This window comes from Pleurodeles waltl, chromosome 3_1 (genome assembly GCF_031143425.1).
Source record: "Pleurodeles waltl isolate 20211129_DDA chromosome 3_1, aPleWal1.hap1.20221129, whole genome shotgun sequence".
Lineage (NCBI taxonomy): Eukaryota > Metazoa > Chordata > Amphibia > Caudata > Salamandridae > Pleurodeles > Pleurodeles waltl.
The window spans coordinates 401,910,444-401,936,357 of record NC_090440.1 but is presented as its reverse complement, the minus strand read 5'-3'; the positions used below and the strand labels follow the sequence as shown (position 1 = coordinate 401,936,357).

At 46.3% G+C, this 25,914-nt stretch overlaps 1 protein-coding gene across 15 annotated transcripts in view; it reads left to right on the top strand.

The window, feature by feature from the left end:
• PPIP5K1 (diphosphoinositol pentakisphosphate kinase 1) overlaps positions 1-25,914 on the top strand; it is a 1,126,642-nt gene that overhangs the window by 146,746 nt on the left and 953,982 nt on the right. For all 15 annotated transcript variants that reach the window (XM_069222621.1, XM_069222618.1, XM_069222612.1 and 12 more), the window contains one exon: positions 23,918-24,431. In XM_069222621.1, coding sequence (XP_069078722.1) covers positions 24,261-24,431 — 171 coding nt within the window. In that variant the 5' untranslated portion in view covers positions 23,918-24,260. The remainder of the gene's footprint in view (positions 1-23,917; positions 24,432-25,914) is intronic.

Genomic DNA, 25,914 nt, shown 5'->3' with positions numbered 1-25,914 from the left:
GTATTTAGACCATTTCTGCCCCCCTTGGGGCAGATTGGCCGATTTTAGGTCAATCTGCCCCCAAGGGGGCAGAAACCACTAGGCACCTGGGATTTGTTTTTTGGCGCCAATGTCACGCAGGGGGAGCGACCCCGTAGGCAAGGGTCGCTCCTGGGGGGGGGGTTGGGGTGGGAATTATTTAAGGCCATTTCTGCCCCCCCTGGGGGCATATCGGCCTATTATTAGGCCGATCTGCCCCCTTTTTGTGTTGGCAGAAACCTCTAGGCGGCAGGGCAATTTTTTTTGTGTGTTTTTTTTTTTTGTTTGTTTGTTTTTTTAGAGGTGGGGAGCAACCCATTAGGCAAGGGTCGCTCCCCTGGGGGGCAAATTGTATTTAGACCATTTCTGCCCCGCTTGGGGGCAGATTGGCCGATTTTAGGTCAATCTGCCCCCAAGGGGGCAGAAACCACTAGGCACCGGGGATTTGTTTTTTGGCGCCAATGTCACGCAGGGGGAGCGACCCCGTAGGCCAGGGGGGGTTTGGTGGGGGTAACATTTATTTTAGGGCATTTCTGCCCCCCCCCCCACACACCCCTCCTCCCTGGGGCCGGCTGAGCTAGAGGCCAAAATCCACAGGTAGGCACTTTGCAAAAAACACCTCTGTTTTCTGTGAAAAAATATGTTGTGTCCACGTTGTGTTTTGGGCCATTTCCTTTCGTGGGCGCTAGGCCCACCCACAGAAGTGAGGTACCATTTTTATCGAGAGACTTAGGGGAACGCTGGGTGGAAGGAAATTTGTGGCTCCTCTCAGATTCCAGAACTTTCTGCCACAGAAATGTGAGGAACATGTGTTTTTTTTTTTTGCCACATTTTGAGGTTTGCAAAGGATTCTGGGTAACAAAACCTGGTCAGAGCCCCACAAGTCACCCCATCTTGGATTCCCCTGGGTTTCTACCAAAAATGCTCTGGTTTGCTAGGTTTCCCTAGGTGCCGGCTGAGCTAGAGGCCAAAATCTACAGGTAGGCACTTTGCAAAAAACACCTCTGTTTTCTTTAAAATAATTGGATGTGTCCACGTTGCGCTTTGGGGCATTTCCTGTTGCGGGCGCTAGGCCTACCCACACAAGTGAGGTATCTTTTTTATCGGGAGACTTGGGGGAACGCTGGGTGGAAGGAAATTTGTGGCTCCTCTCCGATTCCAGAACTTTCTGCCACAAAAATGTGAGGAACATGTGTTTTTTTTGCCAAATTTTGAGGTTTGCAAAGGATTCTGGGTAATAGAACCTGGTCAGAGCCCCACAAGTCACCCCATCTTGGATTCCCCTAGGTCTCTAGTTTTCAAAAATGCACAGGTTTGGTAGGTTTCCCTAGGTGCCGGCTGAGCTAGAGGCCAAAATCTGCAGGTAGGCACTTTGCAAAAAACACCTCTGTTTTCTTTAAAAAAAATGGGATGTGTCCACGTTGCGTTTTGGGGCGCTTCCTGTCGTGGGCGCTAGGCCTACCCACACAAGTGAGGTATCATTTTTATCGGGAGACTTGGGGGAACATAGATTAGCAAAACAAGTGTTATTGCCCCTTGTCTTTCTCTACATTTTTTCCTTCCAAATATAGAAGAGTGTGTAAAAGAGACATCTATTTGAGAAATGCCCTGTAATTCACATGCTAGTATGGTCACCCCGGAATTCAGAGATGTGCAAATAACCACTGTTCCTCAACACCTTATCTTGTGCCCTTTTTGGAAATACAAAGGTTTTCTTGATAGCTATTTTTTACTCTTTATATTTCAGCAAATGAATTGCTGTATACCCGGTATAGAATGAAAACGCACTGCAGGGGGCAGCTCATTTATTGGCTCTGGGTACCTAGGGTTCTTGATGAACCTTCAAGCCCTATATATCCCCGCAACCAGAGGAGTCCAGCAGACGTTACGATATATTGCTTTCGATAATCTGACATTGCAGGGAAAAGTTACAGAGTAAAACTTAGAGAAAAATTGATGTTTTTTTCACCTCAATTTCAATATTTTTCTTTTTCAGTTGTTATTTTCTGTAGGAAACCCTTGTAGGATCTACACAAATGACCCCTTGCTGAATTCAGAATGTTGTCTACTTTTCAGAAATGTTTAGGTTTCTGGGATCCAGCATTGGTTTCATGCCCGTTTCTGTCACTGACTGGAAGGAGGCTGAAAGCACAAAAAATTGCAAAAATGGGGTATGTCCCAGTAAAATGCCAAAATTGTGTTGAAAAATTGGGTTTTCTGATTCAAGTCTGCCTGTTCCTGAAAGCTGGGAAGCTGCTGAGTTTAACACCGCAAACCCTTTGTTGATGCCATTTTCAGGGGAAAAACCACAAGCCTTCTTCTGCAGCCACTTTCTCCCATTTTTTTGAAAAAAACGAAATTTTCACTGTATTTTGGCTAATTTCTTGGCCTCCTTCAGGGGAACCCACAAAGTCTGGGTACCTCTAGAATCCCTAGGATGTTGGAAAAAAAAGGACGCAAATTTGGCTTGGTTAGCTTATGTGGACAAAAAGTTATGAGGGCCTAAGCCTAAGCGCGAACTGCCCCAAATAGGCAAAAAAAGGCCTGGCACAGGAGGGGGAAAAGGCCTGGCAGCGAAGGGGTTAAAGGGGAAACGTGAAATCAAAAACATGTTGTGGAACTATACAACCACACTTATTCATTCACGTGGGAGACTTCATTTGTCCTACTGAAGGGAAGAGTAACATGCATCATTGCTGTGCCTGCATGGATGAAGAAAAAAAGTAGAAGCAAAATAGATCAGAAATTGTTGGAAAAGAAGATTAATGATTAGCAAGATCAATATGTACGTAGACATGATGAAAGGATAACAAAGATGTGACTTCCGGAAGGGAGAATGGGCACAGCATATGTGAAAGGATACAAGAAGGGTTATTCCAAATGGTCACTCCCTAAGTTGCTATGTGACATCCATATAAAACCTTGATAATTCTGGAATTTTGACATTGAAGCAGTTGATCCTGCGAGGGGTTACATCTTGTGTACTGCACATAATAAACTTCTTATATCATCACTTGGAAAGCGTGGTGCTGCACTCCCCTAATAAATGTATTTTGTGATAAATAGTTGTTTACAGGTGCTTTTAGTCGGGTGTGGTGTGGTTCCTGTCAGTTTTCACCAGGAATTTTTAGACCCTCAGATAAAACGCACACACAAACTCTCCCTCTCTCTGTTCGGAAAGACTTCAGAAATGATGGTTATTTCACAAAATAATGTGCTTTCTCATTTAGAACCCCTACCAATCCACGTACTTCTCCCTTTCCGCTGCCACGTAAGCATCTCTCCTGCACCCTCCTTGTCCTATAACATATTTTAACATTATGGGGGTCATTCCTACATTGGCGGGCGGAGGTCGCCGCCCGCCAAGCGGGAACCGCCGAATGACCGCGGCGGCCATTCTGGTTTTCCCGCTGGGCCGGCGGGCGACCACCAGAAGGCCGCCCGCCGGCCCAGCGGGAAACCCCCGTCTACGAGAATGCCGGCTCCGAATGGAGCCGGCGGAGTCGAAGGGGTGCGACGGGTGCAGTGGCACCCGTCGCGATTTTCAGTGTCTGCTTTGCAGACACTGAAAATCTTAGTGGGGCCCTGTTAGGGGGCCCCTGCAGTGCCCATGCCAGTGGCATAGGCACTGCAGGGGCCCCCAGGGGCCCCACGACACCCGTTACCGCCATCCTGTTCCTGGCGGTGAAAACCGCCAGGAACAGGATGGCGGTAAGGGGGGAGGATTCCCTGGGCCAGGGGTAAACCGGCGGGAAACCGCCGGTTGCCCTTTTCTGACCGCGGCTTTACCGCCGCGGTCAGAATGGCCAAGGAAGCACCGCCAGCCTGTTGGCGGTGCTGCCATCATTTTAGCCCTGGCGGTCGCCGACCGCCAGGGTTAGAATGACCCCCTATATGCCACAGTGATGGTTGAAAAATATGAACCCCCTCATTCCCCCTCTCCCAGTTTTACTGACCAAGCTATGCCACTGAGAATCTTAACCTAAGACCAAGTTGAAATTTGCGACAGCATGCTGGCTTGAGATTAGTTAGGCTTTGTTGAGTGGCTTCTGTCTACTAGCCAATGTACCCAAGAAATTTTTTGATGGGAACTATCTTGTTGGATGATAGGTTGATAAGATATGTTCCGCCCCAGTTTCTGTAATTCTAATTCACAGCTTCCACAGTGGTGTGGCATAGAACTAAATAATGTAACACATATAATCAGTCACATGAGGAAAGTATCTGAAATCAATCATAAAGCTGGGGCGTACAGGCATTTTAGCAGAAAGCAGCACTATTACCCTAGCACCTGGATCAGTTCCCAATGTAATTCACCAATTCTGAGGGCTGTTGAAGTCAGGACAAGGGAAAGCAGAATTATCAGCCCAGTAAACTCAGTAAATAGTGGTACAGTGAGCAGCAGTTCATAGACACTCAACAGATTTTGAGAAATACAGGTTACACATGGATCTTTGCAGCTAACACATTAATCCAGTGAGCTATAAAAGCAAAGCTGAACAAAAAGGGATTTGGCTCATCAATAGACATTGATTAGAAATGGGCAAAAATGCACTCTTTCATTATTTAGGACTGACTGTTTTTTAACAAAAGTATTTTTGTCACTTTTGTATGTTTCACACATAGGTGAAAGATAATGCCGGCATAGCAACAAGAATTGGCAAAGCCAATAGGGTCTCGTCTATGGGTGATCTATTGGCTTTGTCAATTTGATGTGGGTGGGTAACTGGAGCAGGCGGGTGGGGGTGAGGTGGGTGTTGGATAACGGAATGATAAGCTCTTTGAAGCAGACAGCACTGGCCACTTCATAACTCTTCTTTTCCTTCTGTCGAGAGAAAAAACATACTGGGCTTGTGGGAAGGGGAAAAATAACAGGGATGGGAGAGTAGGTGGTAGAAATAACAGGGACTAAAGAAAGAAAAAACAGGGACGAGGTAAGGAGAAGGTAAAGGAAAGCAGTATGACAAAGCCATTGTTGATTGTGCCACAGCGCTTGCGCCACAGCGCTTGCCGATAGACATAGCTGCAGTTAGAATGAGTCGCTATAAAAAGGGAGCATCCCCTCTTTTTGTTAGCAGCATGGCCGACCATGGATCATGCAGTCCTTTCAGTTGTTGCTGATGCCCCTCCATTCCTAAGAAGTAAGGCTTCAGAGTGAGCAGCGAGTATTTGCGCGGTTTGCCTGAAATTCAACTCACTTTCACTAACCTGACCTTTCTCATTTCAAAATATGGTTTCAGGAGCATGTTTGTCATCTGTCTAAAGACATCACCTGGTTGCCATCTAATGTTGAAACAGAAAACTTAACAAAAGTATCTCTTGTCGCTGACAAAGTCACAGCACAAGCAGCTAATGGCCAGTAAAGGGACACCAATCAAGCATAATTAATCTGTGCTTGGACTGTGCATCACGGAAAGGAAAGGAAGTGACGCATTGCACATGCTGCCCAATTAAAAGGCAGCAAAGAAGGGCAATGATGAGAACAAATGGTAAGCAATGGGCGGGTTCCAACCCCTAAACTAAACACAATAGTCTCACCAGCGAGAGACTATGAACCATAGCATGCTCATGCAGGCAAGCCCTAAGAATGAAGTGCAGCAACATGGGACAATAATAACATTTCCAAGTGAGTGGGGCATGAGGCCTTTTACCACTGCTGTCCTGTGGTCTGTCATATTGTGGTTCTGCAAACTTGGCCACCTGACTCTCTGTAGCAGCATGGGCGAGTAGTCACAGGCTTCTCATGGAGGTTAATGTAGGGGTTACTTAGGCTCAATAATCAATACCACATCCAGCAGAGCAATAATATCAATGTTTTTTCTCATGGTAGAAAAGACAAGTACTTTATGACACAGAAAACCTAGGATTCCACCACACAATGAGTAATACACAAATAACAGGTTCACCTGTTAAAGTTATTTTGCTCTGGGGGTTTCTGTTGACTAGTCATTTAACCATCCCTTGTGGATACCCCTGTCTCTGGGCTCCACCCCTCAGGTTTAGCACTTGAGGTGGATCAGTAAATGCAGATTAAACTCCTCTCCCTGTCTAATCTCGTTTTAGCACTAAGGGCCAGATGTAGCAAAAGGTTTTTACCCATTCTGTGTCTATGGGAAAAAGTGTTCGTACATATGGCCCTAAGTCTCTCGGGCCTAGGCCTGTTCATTCTATCACCATGTTCGCAGTAGCAGCTTGAGGCTGCATTCCAGAATCATGCTGCAGCAAGATCTCACTGACAACAGGAGCCTCCAGGCAGCAGATGGCAGTCTTTTGAAAAGCCGTGCGGCAGCCTGCTAACGTGGCAGCAGCAGAAGCTTCTGAGTGAGGTCCTTCTTCTGTGTGGAGGATCACAGCTCATTCCAGCTCTCCAGAGGGCACTTGATTCATGACGCAGCTCACTCCTAGACTGCGATGAGTACTTTGCACTTCTACTACGGTTCAACAACCACACGCTTACAGCTGATGAATCTTCAGCTCAGCAGATGCCAGGCGCTATCGTTGTCACACAGTACCTTGAGGCGACATCCTCAATTCTTCAGGAAGCAGCCCCAACGCACCTCTCTGTCCACTTAATCTTCCATGCTGGCTCTAACCCAACAACATACTTGGCAGTGCTGCGGTCCGGCCTGCCCTGAGGGCACACTGCTCCAAGTGCCTGACTGCTACCGCTGGGACAAATGAAGAAGGATGCACTGCCCGAATTTGGCAGTACAGCAAGTCCTTCGGTGCTCTTGCTGTGCAAGTCTCTGTCGGACGGACCTAACACCAGCATCAGTTACTACAGCTTCCTTGCCTTGCTCACAGGTAGGCTATTTTGATACCCAGTGTTACTATAATCCGCTAACCATGTTATGCGGCCACTATATGTTCCACATATGAAATCTGCAGCATGGGTGGTAGTCCCCTGTCATTGTGAGAGTGTGCCCCTTCTGTTTCAGGACTAGGTCGAGAATCTATAGTCAGAAGACTGGGCCTAGGTCCCCGCGCGCTCATGGCCACATGGGATCAGTGACCAGAAGTGACCATAAATCAGAAAACTAGGATCACAGGTATACAGTTTGGTCACACAAGGCAAAGGACATGACTGTACAACATGCAGGTGACTGCCCTGTCCCAACAACCTAGGCCAAACAACCTAGGATTGATCTTTGAATTGAGATCCCCATGTGATTCTCTTATATGTCAGTAATATGCTAATGCAAATACGAGAGATTGGAGATTTATCCAAATTTTACATCGGCAACAGAATGTTTAAGTAAACCTCTGTTGCTAGCATTTGGAAGGAATATCTTTCCATTAATAAAGCATGTTTATGAATTATGGAGTTTTGTCTTCAGGACTAAATGGAGCATGTTTGATGAGAAATGATGGAGGTCTATTTTGGCATTGACTAATTAGTTCCTGACTTGGGTGATTTATCTATTATGGGACTTAGAAATGTATGCCGTTTTCACTGGGACTGCTTAGAAACATTTAAGGTCCGCAGATGTCTACAGGCATAAACAACAGGATTTCTGCATGCAATACAGAAACACACAATCACAAAATCAAAATCCTGCCGAAATGTCTACCAATTTAAAAGAGTTGAATAGGTGGCCTGTCAAGGAGTGATGGATATGGAAATAATAAAACCACACAGTAAATTCAAACTTTTATGTGTATTGACAAACATATTCAGTATGTTTTCGCATGATAAAAACAAATTGAAATATACTGCAACAAAATGTAGGGGTCATGGTTATCTGTGTGGCATAGTACTAAAGAGATTTAATAGAGCTGTACTAGAAAGGGTTTCTCCAGAGGGAAAATATTTCATCCAGAAAAAGCGGGTATTACCACCCTCTTCCTAAACTACCAGACTGTCTTGCTTCCAATAGTCTACCTGGCATAGGTCTGGAAATCTCAGAATCTTTAGGACTTCTATGACTCACCCCCTGGAATCCTGTGAAAAAGAAATAGCCGGTGAAAATCCAAAAAGAACAGATGATGGATGTAATCTGAACAATGTCAAACATACACCCCCAGTCACAGATCTGGTCCTAAATTCATACTTTTTTTGCCCACCACACCATTCCATTTTGGACCCAGCCATACGCAAATCATTCTTCAGCATGCTCCCCATGGGAACAATCCAGCCCGAACTGCCAGGCCAGGTCCTCCCTTGACCAGAAACAAGCATCCTGGGGCGGTTTCGGGGTTTCACCCTTCATCAGGCAGCCTAGCTTGTATCAGGTGGCATAGGGAGCATATGACCCACATCTGGGCATAACCGTCCCACTGAAAATCCTAGAAGAAGTGTGTTTAGGCCTTATTCAGCTAAGATTTCTAGTGCTTTGTGAATCACCATCGTTTCTTTTTCTTACTATTAATGAAAACTATGGCTGGTTAACAGAAAACTACTTTTGTGGAGTAGCATAGATGACTGGTGATGCCATGGTTCTTCATCTGGGCTAACAGTGCTGCATAATTCACTTCCTGGGTGTGACTCTGAAATTTCTAAGGGATACGCACCTGTGCAGTTTGTATGGATGAACTGTAAAAACTGAATTGCATGTGTTTTCTTCTTGTGCAAAAATGAATGTAACAAGTTGTACATTATCTTGCTATTTTTCGGGGGTATAGAATTAGCAGGACAAAAGAGAGGTGGCGTATTTTTTTCATCTAGAAGAATTTTTGTGTGGTTAAATATTCAGTCACTTTTAGGTCTTGCTACAGACATCTTCAGCTGCTTGTGGTAGACCTACTTTTTCCAAGTCGTTAACCTATACTTAAAGTGAGCTTAGGTCATCCCCTTGCTCATTAGTGGATGGCTTTGTGGTCCATCACAGTTCCCTGTTGTTGATTTGATGCCTTTTCGTCCCTATTCTTCTGTTTGTATCTCCCACAGCGCCTTGAGACCCCATGGGTGATAAGCAGCGCTATACAAATCACTGATTGTTTGATTGATTCAAGGCCACAGTAATTTGATTGGATTAAATTGTATCCTTCTGCTGTTGACATCGGAGTACTATTTGTATGTCTTGTCTACCAGGCAGCTTTTTATCTGGAGGCAAAAGCCTCTTGTTGGCCATATAAAAAATTACAACCTGATTGCAGTACGCCCATACTGTACCATTCTTTGGATTTATTGTCACTGTCCATACTTTTAGGTCGAAGCCTAATAGACGGTGCAGTTGTCTAGTTTCAAAGACATTTTGGGGACATGCTGATACCTTACCTAGGAATGTATTCCACCCTCTGCGTATCATTGTGCTTGTGTCTTGTAACTCCGTTTGCATGCCTTCTGTGCGCAGGCTTTATTTGTTTTAGGCTGTCCAGCATGTCATTGTCCCTCCGGTGGAGCATATCCTCTTTACTGCCCTCTGACTAGCTCCTTGTATTCTTCCATGAGTGGTCGCTTTCTGGGTACTCTTTTTTTCTTTTTTTTCTTTTCATCAGAGTGCTTGTATTTTCAGCTGTCTCACTTGTATGCTGTTTTATGGATCAGCTGCTGCGGCTGGGTGGGTTGTAATAAACGTGCTGTTTTCCTACACCCTATGTACATTGCTCCACTTTTGACCACAGGGATGATTTAATATCAAACTCCAGCACTCGTGGTAGGTAGGCCACCTCAAGTTTCTGTCCTCTCTTTACATTTACCTAGCTGAATTATCTTTCTGCATGACTGCTTCAACTTACCTCTGGCTCTATGAGTTCATCAGTCACTCTTGTCTCTAAATATGCTGGACTTCAGAAGGCAAAATAGCAATAAAGAGTCTTTGAATGTTGTTTTTATCTTAGCACAACTGTTGTGCGTTCAGAGACGAGTGAAATGTCAAACTATCTCTCCTGACATATGCTATTTATTCTTTTAGAAGGAGTTTGGTGTTTACTTTTGTTTATCCGACTACAAAACGAGAGGATTTTGTAAAGTAAGCTATGTGACAAACTTGCTGAGTACAAAGAGTTTAAAAGGAAGGGCTTTATTATGTCATTTTTTGCTACCATGCAGCAAAGTGTAATCGGCTGTAAATGATCTGTACAAATACTTCAGAACATACCAGCAGGTGGGAGAGCGCAAATGAAGTGCATTTGTTGTAATTCTGATGTGTGGAGGAAACAACGATATTAAGGGACAAAACAAATCAGTACTTTTAGACATGCACAAATGAAATAATAAGCTGACTACAAAATTCCACCCATTATTGTTTGTGTGCTGCATAGTTTTGTCAATAAACTGTCTGTTTGTACAAATTAGGTGTCATTTCAGTGAAAAATGTGGTGTCTGTAAATGACACAGCACTACCACGCCATCCTTTAGTAACATATTTGTGACAGCGTGCTTCAAAATGTGCCACTAGCTACACACTACACCTTTACCACTCTCCTGCTGTTTACATTTGCTAGACTTGTCCTTTGTGCGACACGTGATGTAACAATAATGGCAGCACCCCAACCTGAATATTGTTCCAGCACCACTGGTGCATGCCAGTGCGTAATGTCATTCGCTCATCCGCCCTTGTTGATACGTTTCTTTTCAATGATCCTGTCTCTATGCAGTTCCTAAGGAAACCGCGTATTGTAATTTAAACAGCATTTGCTCAAACATCAGGTGCACACCTCTCAACCTTTACTTCTATATTGATTTGTAATCCATAAGTGCTGAAAAAGATCTTTGTGAATGATGCAAATATACAGATTTCTATATTACCATCTGTAAATCACATCTCAACAAAACATTATAACAGATGTTAATTGGATACACTGAAAATACTGTAGAGACACTTTTTTAGAGGACTTTTCACAAGAATCTTAAAAATACACACTGATATAGTCAAAAATCATAAAGGAAGTATGTGCACCCACATTACAAACAACAAGGAGAACCACCCAGTATGTTTGTTTTACCAGCCGCACTAAAATAGTGCAAGTATTGACAAAGAGGGGTGTCTTTGTCAACGATTTTTATAGCATTTGTTATCTTAACTGGGCCCGTTTCTGAGCATTTCTATTGTTTACCGATGAGAGACTAAAGAAATAAATACATTGTGAGGCCTAAGAGTCTTTTTCATTCCAGTTCATTTAACAAGTTTCATTTCTTTGCACCCTTTGGCTCATTAAAGGTAGTAATAGCAAGCAGAGAAGGTTTACCCCAGGGTGCGGTACATGGATAGCAACTAAGATGCAGTAAAACACAGTATTGTCAAATCTGTGTCTCTTTTAGACATTAGGAACATAATTTAGAGGGCAGTATGGAATGAAACCCTTACAATAATGTCACAGTTCACACCATGTACATGCTTTGCTCCACCTGTACCACCCTTAAATCCACCTCTCCCCGACACTGACCCTGCTGGCATCAGTGAGGCCCAAAGCCACACCATAGATCTTTTTTTTTTTTTTGCTCCCAGGGAAAATGTTGCGAGTATCCATGATGTAGAGCTTCACCAAAAACCACTGGCTCATCTACTACGTCCCAAAGGCGAGACCTGTTGCTATTACCAGTGCCCGTTATTCAATAATCTTTCCTTCCTTTTCTTGTATTTGTTCCCTCCCCTGAAGCATAGCCTCCTTACAACTCTTTTGATTAGATGACTTGTTTCCTTGTGCTGCTTACACTCAGGGAACTACTTTTTATTTTTCTTTCAGCACTTCAATAGTGTATGTTTTCTTGTTTTCTCCGTAATGTGCTACATCCTCCAAACAACTGCTCCTAACTCTGTGTTGCTCTTTCATCTCTTCCTCCAGACTCGTCCATTGTTTTCCCACCCCACCCCTCCCTTTCTTTTCTTTTTTATAAAGTTTTTATTGGCTTCCCCAATGCCCAGCCTCATAAGTCTAAGTTGCTCCTTCTTTCCCCCTCTGCCTCTCCCATTGCCTCGCTACCAACCGCCGCACCCTCCACCCTGTGGCCTCCAAATCTCTTGTGGTTTTTATTATTATTTTTTTGTAAAATTTTTTGAAGGGACTGGCAGCTGCGATTTGTGGCTGCTGCGTTTCGCTGTGCAAAAAGTGCTTTTGGGCATCAAATGCTGCACAGGATTATCACATGGCGAGACCTATCTCTCTTGCAAATGCTTGTGCGTTTTCAGGCCCTGGTCATGGGCCAGTGGCATTAGCTTTTGTCCAGGCATTATTGTGGGATTGATTCATGATCATCTTCAACAAAACTGTGAGATAACTTTCTGTTGGATGTACAGACGGTTTCGAACTTCATGAATCACGTTCTGGTATTAGCTACGAATGTTAAGGTGAATTGCCCCTGCTTTAGAGAAGGTTTCTTTGTCTCTGGGGTTCTCTAATTACTAGCTAAGGTACTCCAGTGTGTATATATAGAAAAGGATTTGTGTCTTACTGCAGGGAACCTGGTACAAAAATTATTTGTCTGACATGGGGACCTTTTGTAACTACCCGAGGTACAGCAAGGAGTTATGTCCGATTTTTAAGGATCTCCAGGAGTAAGCATTAGCAAATAAGAGATGTCTGGTGTAGGAAATTGGCTCTGTATGTGCTATTTCAAAGTAAGGAATAGCATGCACAGAGTCCAAGGGTTCCCCTTAGAGGTAAAATAGTGGTAAAAATAGATAATACTAATGCTCTATTTTGTGGTAGTGTGGTCGAGCAGTAGGCTTATCCAAGGAGTAGTGTTAAGCATTTGTTGTACATACACATAGACAATAAATGAGGTACACACACTCAGAGACAAATCCAGCCAATAGGTTTTGTTATAGAAAAATATCTTTTCTTAGTTTATTTTAAGAACCACAGGTTCAAATTTAACATGTAATATCTTGTTTGAAAGGTATTGCAGGTAAGTACATTAGGAACTTTGAATCATTTCAATTGCATGTATACTTTTCAAGTTATTGACAAATAGCTACTTTAAAAGTGGACACTTAGTGCAATTTTCACAGTTCCTGGGGGAGGTAAGTTTTTGTTAGTTTTACCAGGTAAGTAAGACACTTACAGGGTTCAGTTCTTGGTCCAAGGTAGCCCACCGTTGGGGGTTCAGAGCAACCCCAAAGTCACCACCCCAGCAGCTCAGGGCCGGTCAGGTGCAGAGTTCAAAGTGGTGCCCAAAAACACATAGGCTAGAATGGAGAGAAGGGGGTGCCCCGGTTCTGGTCTGCTTGCAGGTAAGTACCCGCGTCTTCGGAGGGCAGACCAGGGGGGTTTTGTAGGGCACCGGGGGGGACACAAGCCCACACAGAAATTTCACCCTCAGCAGCGCGGGGGCGGCCGGGTGCAGTGTAGGAACCGGCGTCGGGTTCGCAATGTTAGTCTATGAGAGATCTCGGGATCTCTTCAGCGCTGCAGGCAGGCAAGGGGGGGATTCCTCGGGGAAACCTCCACTTGGGTAAGGGAGAGGGACTCCTGGGGGTCACTTCTCCAGTGAAAGTCCGGTCCTTCAGGTCCTGGGGGCTGCGGGTGCAGGGTCTCTCCCAGGCGTCGGGACTTTGGATTCAAAGAGTCGCGGTCAGGGGAAGCCTCGGGATTCCCTCTGCAGGCGGCGCTGTGGGGGCTCAGGGGGGACAGGTTTTGGTACTCACAGTATCAGAGTAGTCCTGGGGTCCCTCCTGAGGTGTTGGATCTCCACCAGCCGAGTCGGGGTCGCCGGGTGCAGTGTTGCAAGTCTCACGCTTCTTGCGGGGAGCTTGCAGGGTTCTTTCAAAGCTGCTGGAAACAAAGTTGCAGCCTTTCTGGGAGCAGGTCCGCTGTCCTCGGGAGTTTCTTGTCTTTTCGAAGCAGGGGCAGTCCTCAGAGGATGTCGAGGTCGCTGGTCCCTTTGGAAGGCGTCGCTGGAGCAGGATCTTTGGAAGGCAGGAGACAGGCCGGTGAGTTTCTGGAGCCAAGGCAGTTGTCGTCTTCTGGTCTTCCTCTGCAGGGGTTTTCAGCTAGGCAGTCCTTCTTCTTGTAGTTGCAGGAATCTAATTTTCTAGGGTTCAGGGTAGCCCTTAAATACTAAATTTAAGGGCGTGTTTAGGTCTGGGGGGTTAGTAGCCAATGGCTACTAGCCCTGAGGGTGGGTACACCCTCTTTGTGCCTCCTCCCAAGGGGAGGGGGTCACAATCCTAACCCTATTGGGGGAATCCTCCATCTGCAAGATGGAGGATTTCTAAAAGTTAGAGTCACTTCAGCTCAGGACACCTTAGGGGCTGTCCTGACTGGCCAGTGACTCCTCCTTGTTGCTTTCTTTGTTCCCTCCAGCCTTGCCGCCAAAAGTGGGGGCCGTGGCCGGAGGGGGCGGGCAACTCCACTAAGCTGGAGTGCCCTGCTGGGCTGTGACAAAGGGGTGAGCCTTTGAGGCTCACCGCCAGGTGTTACAGCTCTTGCCTGGGGGAGGTGTTAGCATCTCCACCCAGTGCAGGCTTTGTTACTGGCCTCAGAGTGACAAAGGCACTCTCCCCATGGGGCCAGCAACATGTCTCTGGTGTGGCAGGCTGCTGGAACTAGTCAGCCTACACAGACAGTCGGTTAAGTTTCAGGGGGCACCTCTAAGGTGCCCTCTGGGGTGTATTTTGCAATAAAATGTACACTGGCATCAGTGTGCATTTATTGTGCTGAGAAGTTTGATACCAAACTTCCCAGTTTTCAGTGTAGCCATTATGGTGCTGTGGAGTTCGTGTTTGACAGACTCCCAGACCATATACTCTTATGGCTACCCTGCACTTACAGTGTCTAAGGTTTTGTTTAGACACTGTAGGGGTACCATGCTCATGCACTGGTACCCTCACCTATGGTATAGTGCACCCTGCCTTAGGGCTGTAAGGCCTGCTAGAGGGGTGTCTTACCTATACTGCATAGGCAGTGAGAGGCTGGCATGGCACCCTGAGGGGAGTGCCATGTCGACTTACTCGTTTTGTCCTCACTAGCACACACAAGCTGGCAAGCAGTGTGTCTGTGCTGAGTGAGAGGTCTCCAGGGTGGCATAAGGCATGCTGCAGCCCTTAGAGACCTTCCTTGGCATCAGGGCCCTTGGTACTAGAAGTACCAGTTACAAGGGACTTATCTGGATGCCAGGGTCTGCCAATTGTGGATACAAAAGTACAGGTTTAGGGAAAGAACACTGGTGCTGGGGCCTGGTTAGCAGGCCTCAGCACACTTTCAATTGTAAACATAGCATCAGCAAAGGCAAAAAGTCAGGGGGCAACCATGCCAAGGAGGCATTTCCTTACACAACCCCCCCCCAAACGAAAGAGGATGAGACTAACCTTTCCCAAGAGAGTCTTCATTTTCTAAGTGGAAGAACCTGGAAAGGCCATCTGCATTGGCATGGGCAGTCCCAGGTCTGTGTTCCACTATAAAGTCCATTCCCTGTAGGGAGATGGACCACCTCAACAGTTTAGGATTTTCACCTTTCATTTGCATCAGCCATTTGAGAGGTCTGTGGTCAGTTTGAACTAGGAAGTGAGTCCCAAAGAGGTATGGTCTCAGCTTCTTCAGGGACCAAACCACAGCAAAGGCCTCCCTCTCAATGGCACTCCAACGCTGCTCCCTGGGGAGTAACCTCCTGCTAATGAAAGCAACAGGCTGGTCAAGGCCATCATCATTTGTTTGGGACAAAACTGCCCCTATCCCATGTTCAGAGGCATCAGTCTGCACAATGAACTGCTTAGAATAATCTGGAGCTTTTAGAACTGGTGCTGAGCACATTGCTTGTTTCAGGGTGTCAAAGGCCTGTTGGCATTCCACAGTCCAGTTCACTTTCTTGGGCATTTTCTTGGAGGTGAGTTCAGTGAGGGCTGTCACAATGGATCCATATCCCTTCACAAACCTCCTGTAATACCCAGTCAAGCCAAGGAATGCCCTGACTTGAGTCTGGGTTTTTGGAGCTACCCAGTCCAGAATAGTCTGGATCTTGGGTTGGAGTGGCTGAACTTGGCCTCCACCTACAAGGTGGCCCAAGTAAACCACAGTTCCCTGCCCTATCTGGCATTTGGATGCCTTGATAGAGAGGCCTGCAGATTGCAGAGCCTTCAAAACCTTCTTCAGGTGGACCAGGTTGATCCTGCCAGGTGGAGCTAAAGACAGCAATATCATCAAGATAAGCTGTGCTAAAGGACTCCAAGCCAGCAAGGACTTGATTCACCAACCTTTGGAAGGTGGCAGGGGCATTCTTTAAACCAAAGGGCATAACAGTAAACTGGTAATGCCCATCAGGTGTGGAGAATGCTGTTTTCTCTTTTGCTCCAGGTGCCATTTTTATTTGCCAGTACCCCGCTGTCAAGTCAAAGGTACTTAAGAATTTGGCAGCACCTAATTTGTCTATGAGCTCATCAGCTCTTGGAATTGGATGAGCATCTGTCTTGGTGACAGAATTGAGCCCTCTGTAGTCCACACAAAACCTCATCTCTTTCTTTCCATCTTTGGTGTGAGGTTTGGGGACTAAGACCACTGGGCTAGCCCAGGGGCTGTCAGAGCGCTCAATTACTCCCAATTCCAGCATCTTGTGGACTTCCACCTTGATGCTTTCCTTAACATGGTCAGACTGTCTAAAGATTTTGTTTTTGACAGGCATGCTGTCTCCTGTGTCCACATCATGGGTACACAGGTGTGTCTGGCCAGGGGTTAAGGAGAAGAGTTCAGGAAACTGTTGTAGGACTCTCCTACAATCAGCTTGCTGTTGGCCAGAGAGGGTGTCTGAGTAGATCACTCCATCTACTGTGCCATCTTTTGGGTCTGATGACAGAAGATCAGGGAGAGGTTCACTCTCTGCCTCCTGATCCTCATCTGTTACCATCAACAGATTCACATCAGCCCTGTCATGGAAGAGCTTAAGGCGGTTCACATGGATCACCCTCTTGGGGCTCCTGCTTGTGCCCAGGTCCACCAGGTAGGTGACCTGACTCTTCCTTTCTAGCACTGGGTAAGGGCCACTCCATTTGTCCTGGAGTGCCCTGGGAGCCACAGGCTCCAGAACCCAGACTTTCTGCCCTGGTTGGAACTCAACCAGTGCAGCCTTTTGGTCATACCAAAACTTCTGGAGCTGTTGGCTGGCCTCAAGGTTTTTGGTTGCCTTTTCCATGTACTCTGCCATTCTAGAGCGAAGGCCAAGTACATAGTCCACTATGTCCTGTTTAGGCTCATGGAGAGGTCTCTCCCAGCCTTCTTTAACAAGGGCAAGTGGTCCCCTTACAGGATGACCAAACAGAAGTTCAAAGGGTGAGAACCCTACTCCCTTCTGTGGTACCTCCCTGTAAGCGAAAAGCAGACATGGCAGGAGGACATCCCATCTCCTTTTGAGTTTTTCTGGGAGCCCCATGATCATGCCCTTTAATGTCTTGTTGAATCTCTCAACTAAGCCATTAGTTTGTGGATGGTAAGGTGTAGTGAATTTATAAGTCACTCCACACTCATTCCACATATGTTTCAGGTATGCTGACATGAAGTTGGTACCTCTGTCAGACACCACCTCCTTAGGAAAACCCACTCTGGTAAAGATACCAATGAGGGCCTTGGCTACTGCAGGGGCAGTAGTCGACCTAAGGGGAATAGCTTCAGGATACCTGGTAGCATGATCCACTACTACCAGGATATACATATTTCCTGAGGCTGTGGGAGGTTCTAGTGGACCAACTATGTCCACACCCACTCTTTCAAAGGGAACCCCCACCACTGGAAGTGGAATGAGGGGGGCCTTTGGATGCCCACCTGTCTTACCACTGGCTTGACAGGTGGGGCAGGAGAGGCAAAACTCCTTAACCATGTTGGACATATTGGGCCAGTAGAAGTGGTTGACTAGCCTCTCCCACGTCTTGGTTTGTCCCAAATGTCCAGCAAGGGGAATGTCATGGGCCAATGTTAGGATGAACTCTCTGAACAGCTGAGGCACTACCACTCTCCTAGTGGCACCAGGTTTGGGGTCTCTGGCCTCAGTGTACAGGAGTCCATCTTCCCAATAGACCCTATGTGTTCCATTTTTCTTGCCCTTGGACTCTTCAGCAGCTTGCTGCCTAAGGCCTTCAAGAGAGGGACAGGTTTCTTGTCCCTTACACAGCTCCTCCCTTGAGGGTCCCCCTGGGCCTAAGAGCTCAACCTGATAAGGTTCAAGCTCCAAAGGCTCAGTTCCCTCAGAGGACAGAACTCCTTCCTGAGAAGAGAGGTTCCCTTTCTTTTGCTGTGTTGCAGTTGGTTTCCCAACTGACTTTCCTGTTCTCTTGGTAGGCTGGGCCATTTTTCCAGACTCCAGCTCTACTTTTTCACCCTGTGCCTTGCACTGTGCTCTTGTTTTCACACACACCAGTTCAGGGATACCCAGCATTGCTGCATGGGTTTTTAGTTCTACCTCAGCCCACGCTGAGGACTCCAGGTCATTTCCAAGCAGACAGTCCACTGGGATATTTGAGGAGACCACCACCTGTTTCAGGCCATTGACCCCTCCCCATTCTAAAGTAACCATTGCCATGGGATGTACTTTTCTCTGATTGTCAGCGTTGGTGACTGTGTAAGTTTTTCCAGTCAGGTATTGGCCAGGGGAAACCAGTTTCTCTGTCACCATGGTGACACTGGCACCTGTATCCCTCAGGCCCTCTATTCTAGTCCCATTAATTAAGAGTTGCTGTCTGTATTTTTGCATGTTAGGCGGCCAGACAGCTAGTGTGGCTAAATCCACCCCACCCTCAGAAACTAGAGTAGCTTCAGTGTGGACCCTGATTTGCTCTGGGCACACTGTTGATCCCACTTGGAGACTAGCCATACCAGTGTTACCTGGATGGGAGTTTGGAGTGGAACCTTTCTTGGGACAGGCCTTGTCTCCAGTTTGGTGTCCATGCTGTTTACAGCTATGACACCAGGCCTTTTTGGGATCAAAGTTTTTACCCTTGTACCCATTGTTTTGTGAAGAGGCTCTGGGCCCACCCTCCTGTGCAGGTTTTTGGGGGCCTGTAGAAGACTCTTTACTATTTTTAGTTTTGGTTGTCTCATCACCCTTCCCCTGGGGAGTCTTTGTGACCCCTTTCTTTTGGTCACCCCCTGTTGAAGTCTTGGACACCCTTGTCTTGACCCAATGGTCCGCCTTCTTTCCCAATTCTTGGGGAGAAATTGGTCCTAGGTCTACCAGATGCTGATGCAGTTTATCATTGAAACAATTACTTAACAGGTGTTCTTTCACAAATAAATTGTACAGCCCATCATAATTACTTACACCACTGCCTTGAATCCAACCATCTAGTGTTTTCACTGAGTAGTCTACAAAGTCAACCCAGGTCTGGCTCGAGGATTTTTGAGCCCCCCTGAATCTAATCCTATACTCCTCAGTGGAGAATCCAAAGCCCTCAATCAGGGTACCCTTCATGAGGTCATAAGATTCTGCATCTTGTCCAGAGAGTGTGAGGAGTCTATCCCTACACTTTCCTGTGAACATTTCCCAAAGGAGAGCACCCCAGTGAGATCTGTTCACTTTCCTGGTTACACAAGCCCTCTCAAAAGCTGTGAACCATTTGGTGATGTCATCACCATCTTCATATTTAGTTACAATCCCTTTGGGGATTTTCAACATGTCAGGAGAATCTCTGACCCTATTTATGTTGCTGCCACCATTGATGGGTCCTAGGCCCATCTCTTGTCTTTCCCTCTCTATGGCTAGGATCTGTCTTTCCAAAGCCAATCTTTTGGCCATCCTGGCTAACTGGATGTCCTCTTCACTGGGGTTATCCTCAGTGATTTCAGAGGTGTTGGTCTCTCCTGTGAGGGAACCAGCATCTCTGACTATTATTTTTGGAGTCAGGGTTTGAGGGACCCTGTTCTCCCTAGATAGGACTGGTAGGGGGGAATTTTCCTCCTGGTCACTATCCTCTTCCTCTGAGTTGCCACCCTCAGAGGGGTTGGCCTTTTCAAACTCTGCCAAAAGCTCCTGGAGCTGTATTTTGGTAGGTTTGGGGCCCATTGTTATTTTCTTTATTTTACAGAGTGACCTTAGCTCCCTCATCTTAAGATGGAGGTAAGGTGTGGTGTCGAGTTCCACCACAGTCACATCTGTGCTAGACATTTTGCTTCTAAAAGTTGGAATACTTTTTAAGAATCTACAACTGGTTCTAGAATCTAATTCAAACTTTTACAAACTTTTAAACTCTAAAAGAAATGCTAAACAGGATCTAACACAAGGCCCTAGCAGGTCTTTTAAGAATTTAGAAAACTTTTCAAATTGCAAAAATCAATTTCTAATGACAATTTTGGAATTTGTTGTGTGATCAGGTATTGGCTGAGTAGTCCAGCAAATGCAAAGTCTTGTACCCCACCGCTGATCCACCAATGTAGGAAGTTGGCTCTGTATGTGCTATTTCAAAGTAAGGAATAGCATGCACAGAGTCCAAGGGTTCCCCTTAGAGGTAAAATAGTGGTAAAAATAGATAATACTAATGCTCTATTTTGTGGTAGTGTGGTCGAGCAGTAGGCTTATCCAAGGAGTAGTGTTAAGCATTTGTTGTACATACACATAGACAATAAATGAGGTACACACACTCAGAGACAAATCCAGCCAATAGGTTTTTGTATAGAAAAATATCTTTTCTTAGTTTATTTTAAGAACCACAGGTTCAAATTCTACATGTAATATCTTATTCGAAAGGTATTGCAGGTAAGTACTTTAGGAACTTTAAATCATAAAAATTGCATGTATACTTTTCAAGTTATTGACAAATAGATGTTTTAAAAGTGGACACTTAGTGCAATTTTCACAGTTCCTGGGGGAGGTAAGTTTTTGTTAGTTTTACCAGGTAAGTAAGACACTTACAGGGTTCAGTTCTTGGTCCAAGGTAGCCCACCGTTGGGGGTTCAGAGCAACCCCAAAGTCACCACCCCAGCAGCTCAGGGCCGGTCAGGTGCAGAGTTCAAAGTGGTGCCCAAAAACACATAGGCTAGAATGGAGAGAAGGGGGTGCCCCGGTTCTGGTCTGCTTGCAGGTAAGTACCCGCGTCTTCGGAGGGCAGACCAGGGGGGTTTTGTAGGGCACCGGGGGGGACACAAGCCCACACAGAAATTTCACCCTCAGCAGCGCGGGGGCGGCCGGGTGCAGTGTAGGAACCGGCGTCGGGTTCGCAATGTTAGTCTATGAGAGATCTCGGGATCTCTTCAGCGCTGCAGGCAGGCAAGGGGGGGATTCCTCGGGGAAACCTCCACTTGGGTAAGGGAGAGGGACTCCTGGGGGTCACTTCTCCAGTGAAAGTCCGGTCCTTCAGGTCCTGGGGGCTGCGGGTGCAGGGTCTCTCCCAGGCGTCGGGACTTTGGATTCAAAGAGTCGCGGTCAGGGGAAGCCTCGGGATTCCCTCTGCAGGCGGCGCTGTGGGGGCTCAGAGGGGACAGGTTTTGGTACTCACAGTATCAGAGTAGTCCTGGGGTCCCTCCTGAGGTGTTGGATCTCCACCAGCCGAGTCGGGGTCGCCGGGTGCAGTGTTGCAAGTCTCACGCTTCTTGCGGGGAGCTTGCAGGGTTCTTTCAAAGCTGCTGGAAACAAAGTTGCAGCCTTTCTGGGAGCAGGTCCGCTGTCCTCGGGAGTTTCTTGTCTTTTCGAAGCAGGGGCAGTCCTCAGAGGATGTCGAGGTCGCTGGTCCCTTTGGAAGGCGTCGCTGGAGCAGGATCTTTGGAAGGCAGGAGACAGGCCGGTGAGTTTCTGGAGCCAAGGCAGTTGTCGTCTTCTGGTCTTCCTCTGCAGGGGTTTTCAGCTAGGCAGTCCTTCTTCTTGTAGTTGCAGGAATCTAATTTTCTAGGGTTCAGGGTAGCCCTTAAATACTAAATTTAAGGGCGTGTTTAGGTCTGGGGGGTTAGTAGCCAATGGCTACTAGCCCTGAGGGTGGGTACACCCTCTTTGTGCCTCCTCCCAAGGGGAGGGGGTCACAATCCTAACCCTATTGGGGGAATCCTCCATCTGCAAGATGGAGGATTTCTAAAAGTTAGAGTCACTTCAGCTCAGGACACCTTAGGGGCTGTCCTGACTGGCCAGTGACTCCTCCTTGTTGCTTTCTTTGTTCCCTCCAGCCTTGCCGCCAAAAGTGGGGGCCGTGGCCGGAGGGGGCGGGCAACTCCACTAAGCTGGAGTGCCCTGCTGGGCTGTGACAAAGGGGTGAGCCTTTGAGGCTCACCGCCAGGTGTTACAGCTCTTGCCTGGGGGAGGTGTTAGCATCTCCACCCAGTGCAGGCTTTGTTACTGGCCTCAGAGTGACAAAGGCACTCTCCCCATGGGGCCAGCAACATGTCTCTGGTGTGGCAGGCTGCTGGAACTAGTCAGCCTACACAGACAGTCGGTTAAGTTTCAGGGGGCACCTCTAAGGTGCCCTCTGGGGTGTATTTTGCAATAAAATGTACACTGGCATCAGTGTGCATTTATTGTGCTGAGAAGTTTGATACCAAACTTCCCAGTTTTCAGTGTAGCCATTATGGTGCTGTGGAGTTCGTGTTTGACAGACTCCCAGACCATATACTCTTATGGCTACCCTGCACTTACAGTGTCTAAGGTTTTGTTTAGACACTGTAGGGGTACCATGCTCATGCACTGGTACCCTCACCTATGGTATAGTGCACCCTGCCTTAGGGCTGTAAGGCCTGCTAGAGGGGTGTCTTACCTATACTGCATAGGCAGTGAGAGGCTGGCATGGCACCCTGAGGGGAGTGCCATGTCGACTTACTCGTTTTGTCCTCACTAGCACACACAAGCTGGCAAGCAGTGTGTCTGTGCTGAGTGAGAGGTCTCCAGGGTGGCATAAGGCATGCTGCAGCCCTTAGAGACCTTCCTTGGCATCAGGGCCCTTGGTACTAGAAGTACCAGTTACAAGGGACTTATCTGGATGCCAGGGTCTGCCAATTGTGGATACAAAAGTACAGGTTTAGGGAAAGAACACTGGTGCTGGGGCCTGGTTAGCAGGCCTCAGCACACTTTCAATTGTAAACATAGCATCAGCAAAGGCAAAAAGTCAGGGGGCAACCATGCCAAGGAGGCATTTCCTTACATCTGGCTTGCATCTTCAGTTGGAAAAGCTGACCCATTTACTTGGGCATTGCTTGTTAAAAAAAAAAGGTGAGACCTATTGGCTTTTCCAGTGCCTGTTGAAACTAGACACCAGTCTAAATTATTAACCCTTATAGGAACCTGGAGACGATATGCTTGTAGATTTTTAAAGGTTGGAATATCTTGTGTTCATTGTTTTTGTATCATCTTGCCTTAATGGTAGTGTGAGTGTTGTTGCAAAGTATTTCCTATTCTATATTTGTGATGCTGTACAGACTGTTCTTGCATGAAGAGACCTCTCCCAGTGCTCAGCTCAGTGTATGGCCTGAACGTGTGTTTTCTTTTTGTACACGACCTGCTAGTGACACAGGAAGGAAGGAAGAAATGCTATCCCTTTCCCATCACGTTATGTAACGATTGCGTAGTCAGGTGGTGCAGTTAGGGACCAGTATGCTGTATCCTGTGTTGTCTTCACAGTGCATGGAAGTTTACCTTGGATCACCTTCAAGCTGTATAAATGATGGGGCTCATCGGCCCTGACGTTTCTGTTTGACGTGCATGGCTCTTAGGAACACAGCGAGCGGGGCAGCCCCTCTGCGCTATTCGAGGTTGCATGTAATCCCACTGCCGGTGCCGCAGCAGTGGATGATTGCACTTCGGCGCCGTGTTTAGTCACATATTGCTCAGCGTTAGTAAATAATCATACAGTAAACGAGAAAAGGCGGAGGTGAAGGTCAGAACGTGTTATTTTCTCTCTAGACACGTCGCTGCTAATAGCGGTTTTCTAAACAGAACATATTTTAGCACGATGAGGGTAAGACATGATTGGGTGGAGAGATAAAGTGAGTACAGCCCTGCAGCATGGATTGACTTATTGCCAAAACAAGTACAGCGCCAGACACCAATCTCCATTTGGCTCTGTGCTGCTCGCTCGCTATTACTGGGTTACACCTGTTAATATGTGTGTTTTTCTTTTTACAGACCTCGGTTTCTGGGCTGGTGGAGACCGTCTTTACTCCAGCGGGACCCGTCGTCTACGTCTGCCATGTTTTGCACCTCTGCGTGGGCCCATGATGTCAGCTTTTGGGTGCTCGTTACCTCCGGCTCTTGATGGACTTTCAGTAATTAGGGCTTTCCTGTCGCAGCCGTTCCTGGCACGCTGGCACACGCTGCTCCCCCGCCTCTCTCTTCACACTCACCCATCTCGGGATGCTCCCAAACACCTCCTGTGTCATTACTAGCGGCCTCGCAAACATGTACTTTTCGCCTGTTGTGTTTTTTGCATGACGGTTCCGGAGCGGGATGATAGGCCTACTCGACTGTGATGTCATCCTTGACTCCCTCTAGTGAGGGCGACGGCTCTGCTCCAAGGTTTTTTGTTGGTTCGCGAGATGAGGAGACCGACTTCTTGGAATCAAACATGAATCTGAACGAGGTTCAATTCTGTGAAGATGAAGAGGAGGAGGAGGAAGAGGAAGAGGAGGAAGAAGAATTGGTAAGAAAGAATGTCTAGCTCAGGCCATATCTAGTTTGGTCAATTTCTGCTGCTGTCATCCATTGCCTCTTTATTTCTGGTGTGTTAATTTCACATAATGTCAGCTTAAACCATACTCACGGGCTCTAACCAGAGCAAAACATGTCTGTAACTGTTGAACAGCTTTAAGGAGTGTCAAGCTTTAAGTTAGACTGTCAAAGTCCCATGAAAAAAACACTGCCTGAAGAATGTGACATGACTGAGCCTTCCCTCAGAGTAATTGAAGTTAACAAGAAGCAGTTCTTTGGCGTGATTTTACACAATGACAGTTTCTGGATGTACCCTGATTCCGGCATTGTTAATCTGTGAACAATCTCATGGGACAGTGTAGTTGGTCATGTGGAAGGCTTCTTTTCTTCTTGACGTGTCCATAGATCTTTTGTTCCTATTTGTTGCATGTGCAATAACATTGACGTTTTCTTAGTCATGAAAGCCAGGGCTTTAAAATGAAGTATAGACATCTGCAAATAATAATTCAAACAACGTCAGGAACATAATGTTTATTAGTTGTCTTTAGCGGAAGTTGGGATCAGGGTACCGAAAATCCGAAAGGTTTACCAAAGAAGACTTTGTACTTCCCAAAATGAAACTTTTGCATAAATAACAAATAAAAACTACTGTAGCAGCGAAGAACGGGAGAAAACTCAAAATAATACCCAGTGTGAGTTACTATAACCATTTATGTTTTATTTAGTAATCAGTTTTCCTAATTACTAATAAGCAATTGTTACTCTGTATTGTGTTGGTTAAAAAACACATCCCAGAGCTGGATGTATATTTTTTCATTAAAATGATGGTTTTAACCTTGAAAGAAATTCGAGAAGATGGGGATTGACCCATACACAGTTTAAGAAATGTTTATTAAAGAAAAGTAGTTTGTATGAAAAAATACATTTGCATTGGACTTGTACTTTGCTTCCGTAACATCCGTAACTTTCTATGGCTAGAATTGTTCTTACTTTGGTTAGCTGTATGACTCAAGCCAATAGAAGCACATGGACACTTTTTGGATGGATGACTTGCTGCTAAGTTGGTTAACCAGACCTACTTTGATGTTTCATATTTTGTACGTGCCCAAATGCCTCGAGACTGGGAATCCTGTTCATATTCTCATTTGACTCCTACCCTCTAGTATTAGAATTAAGTTCCTAGTAACGTCTGGGCCATTAGGAAGCCACTGCAGTCAGCAACCACATTAAAATCACATTGTTTGCCTGGAACAAGTTTTTGCGTTCTCTGTTATTGTGCTCAGATTATTTCAATGCGAGCTTTTCCTTTCCTTAATGCTAAAACGTTCCTTCAGGTGTACTTGGTAGAAATTATTAAATAAATATGTGGCTAATGCAAACAATGTGGGAATACACCTTTGAAGTCTTATATCTGAGTACTATATTTAGGCAGTGAGGGCAACACCTTCCTTTCCTTTTCAAGCTCAGGCTTTTTA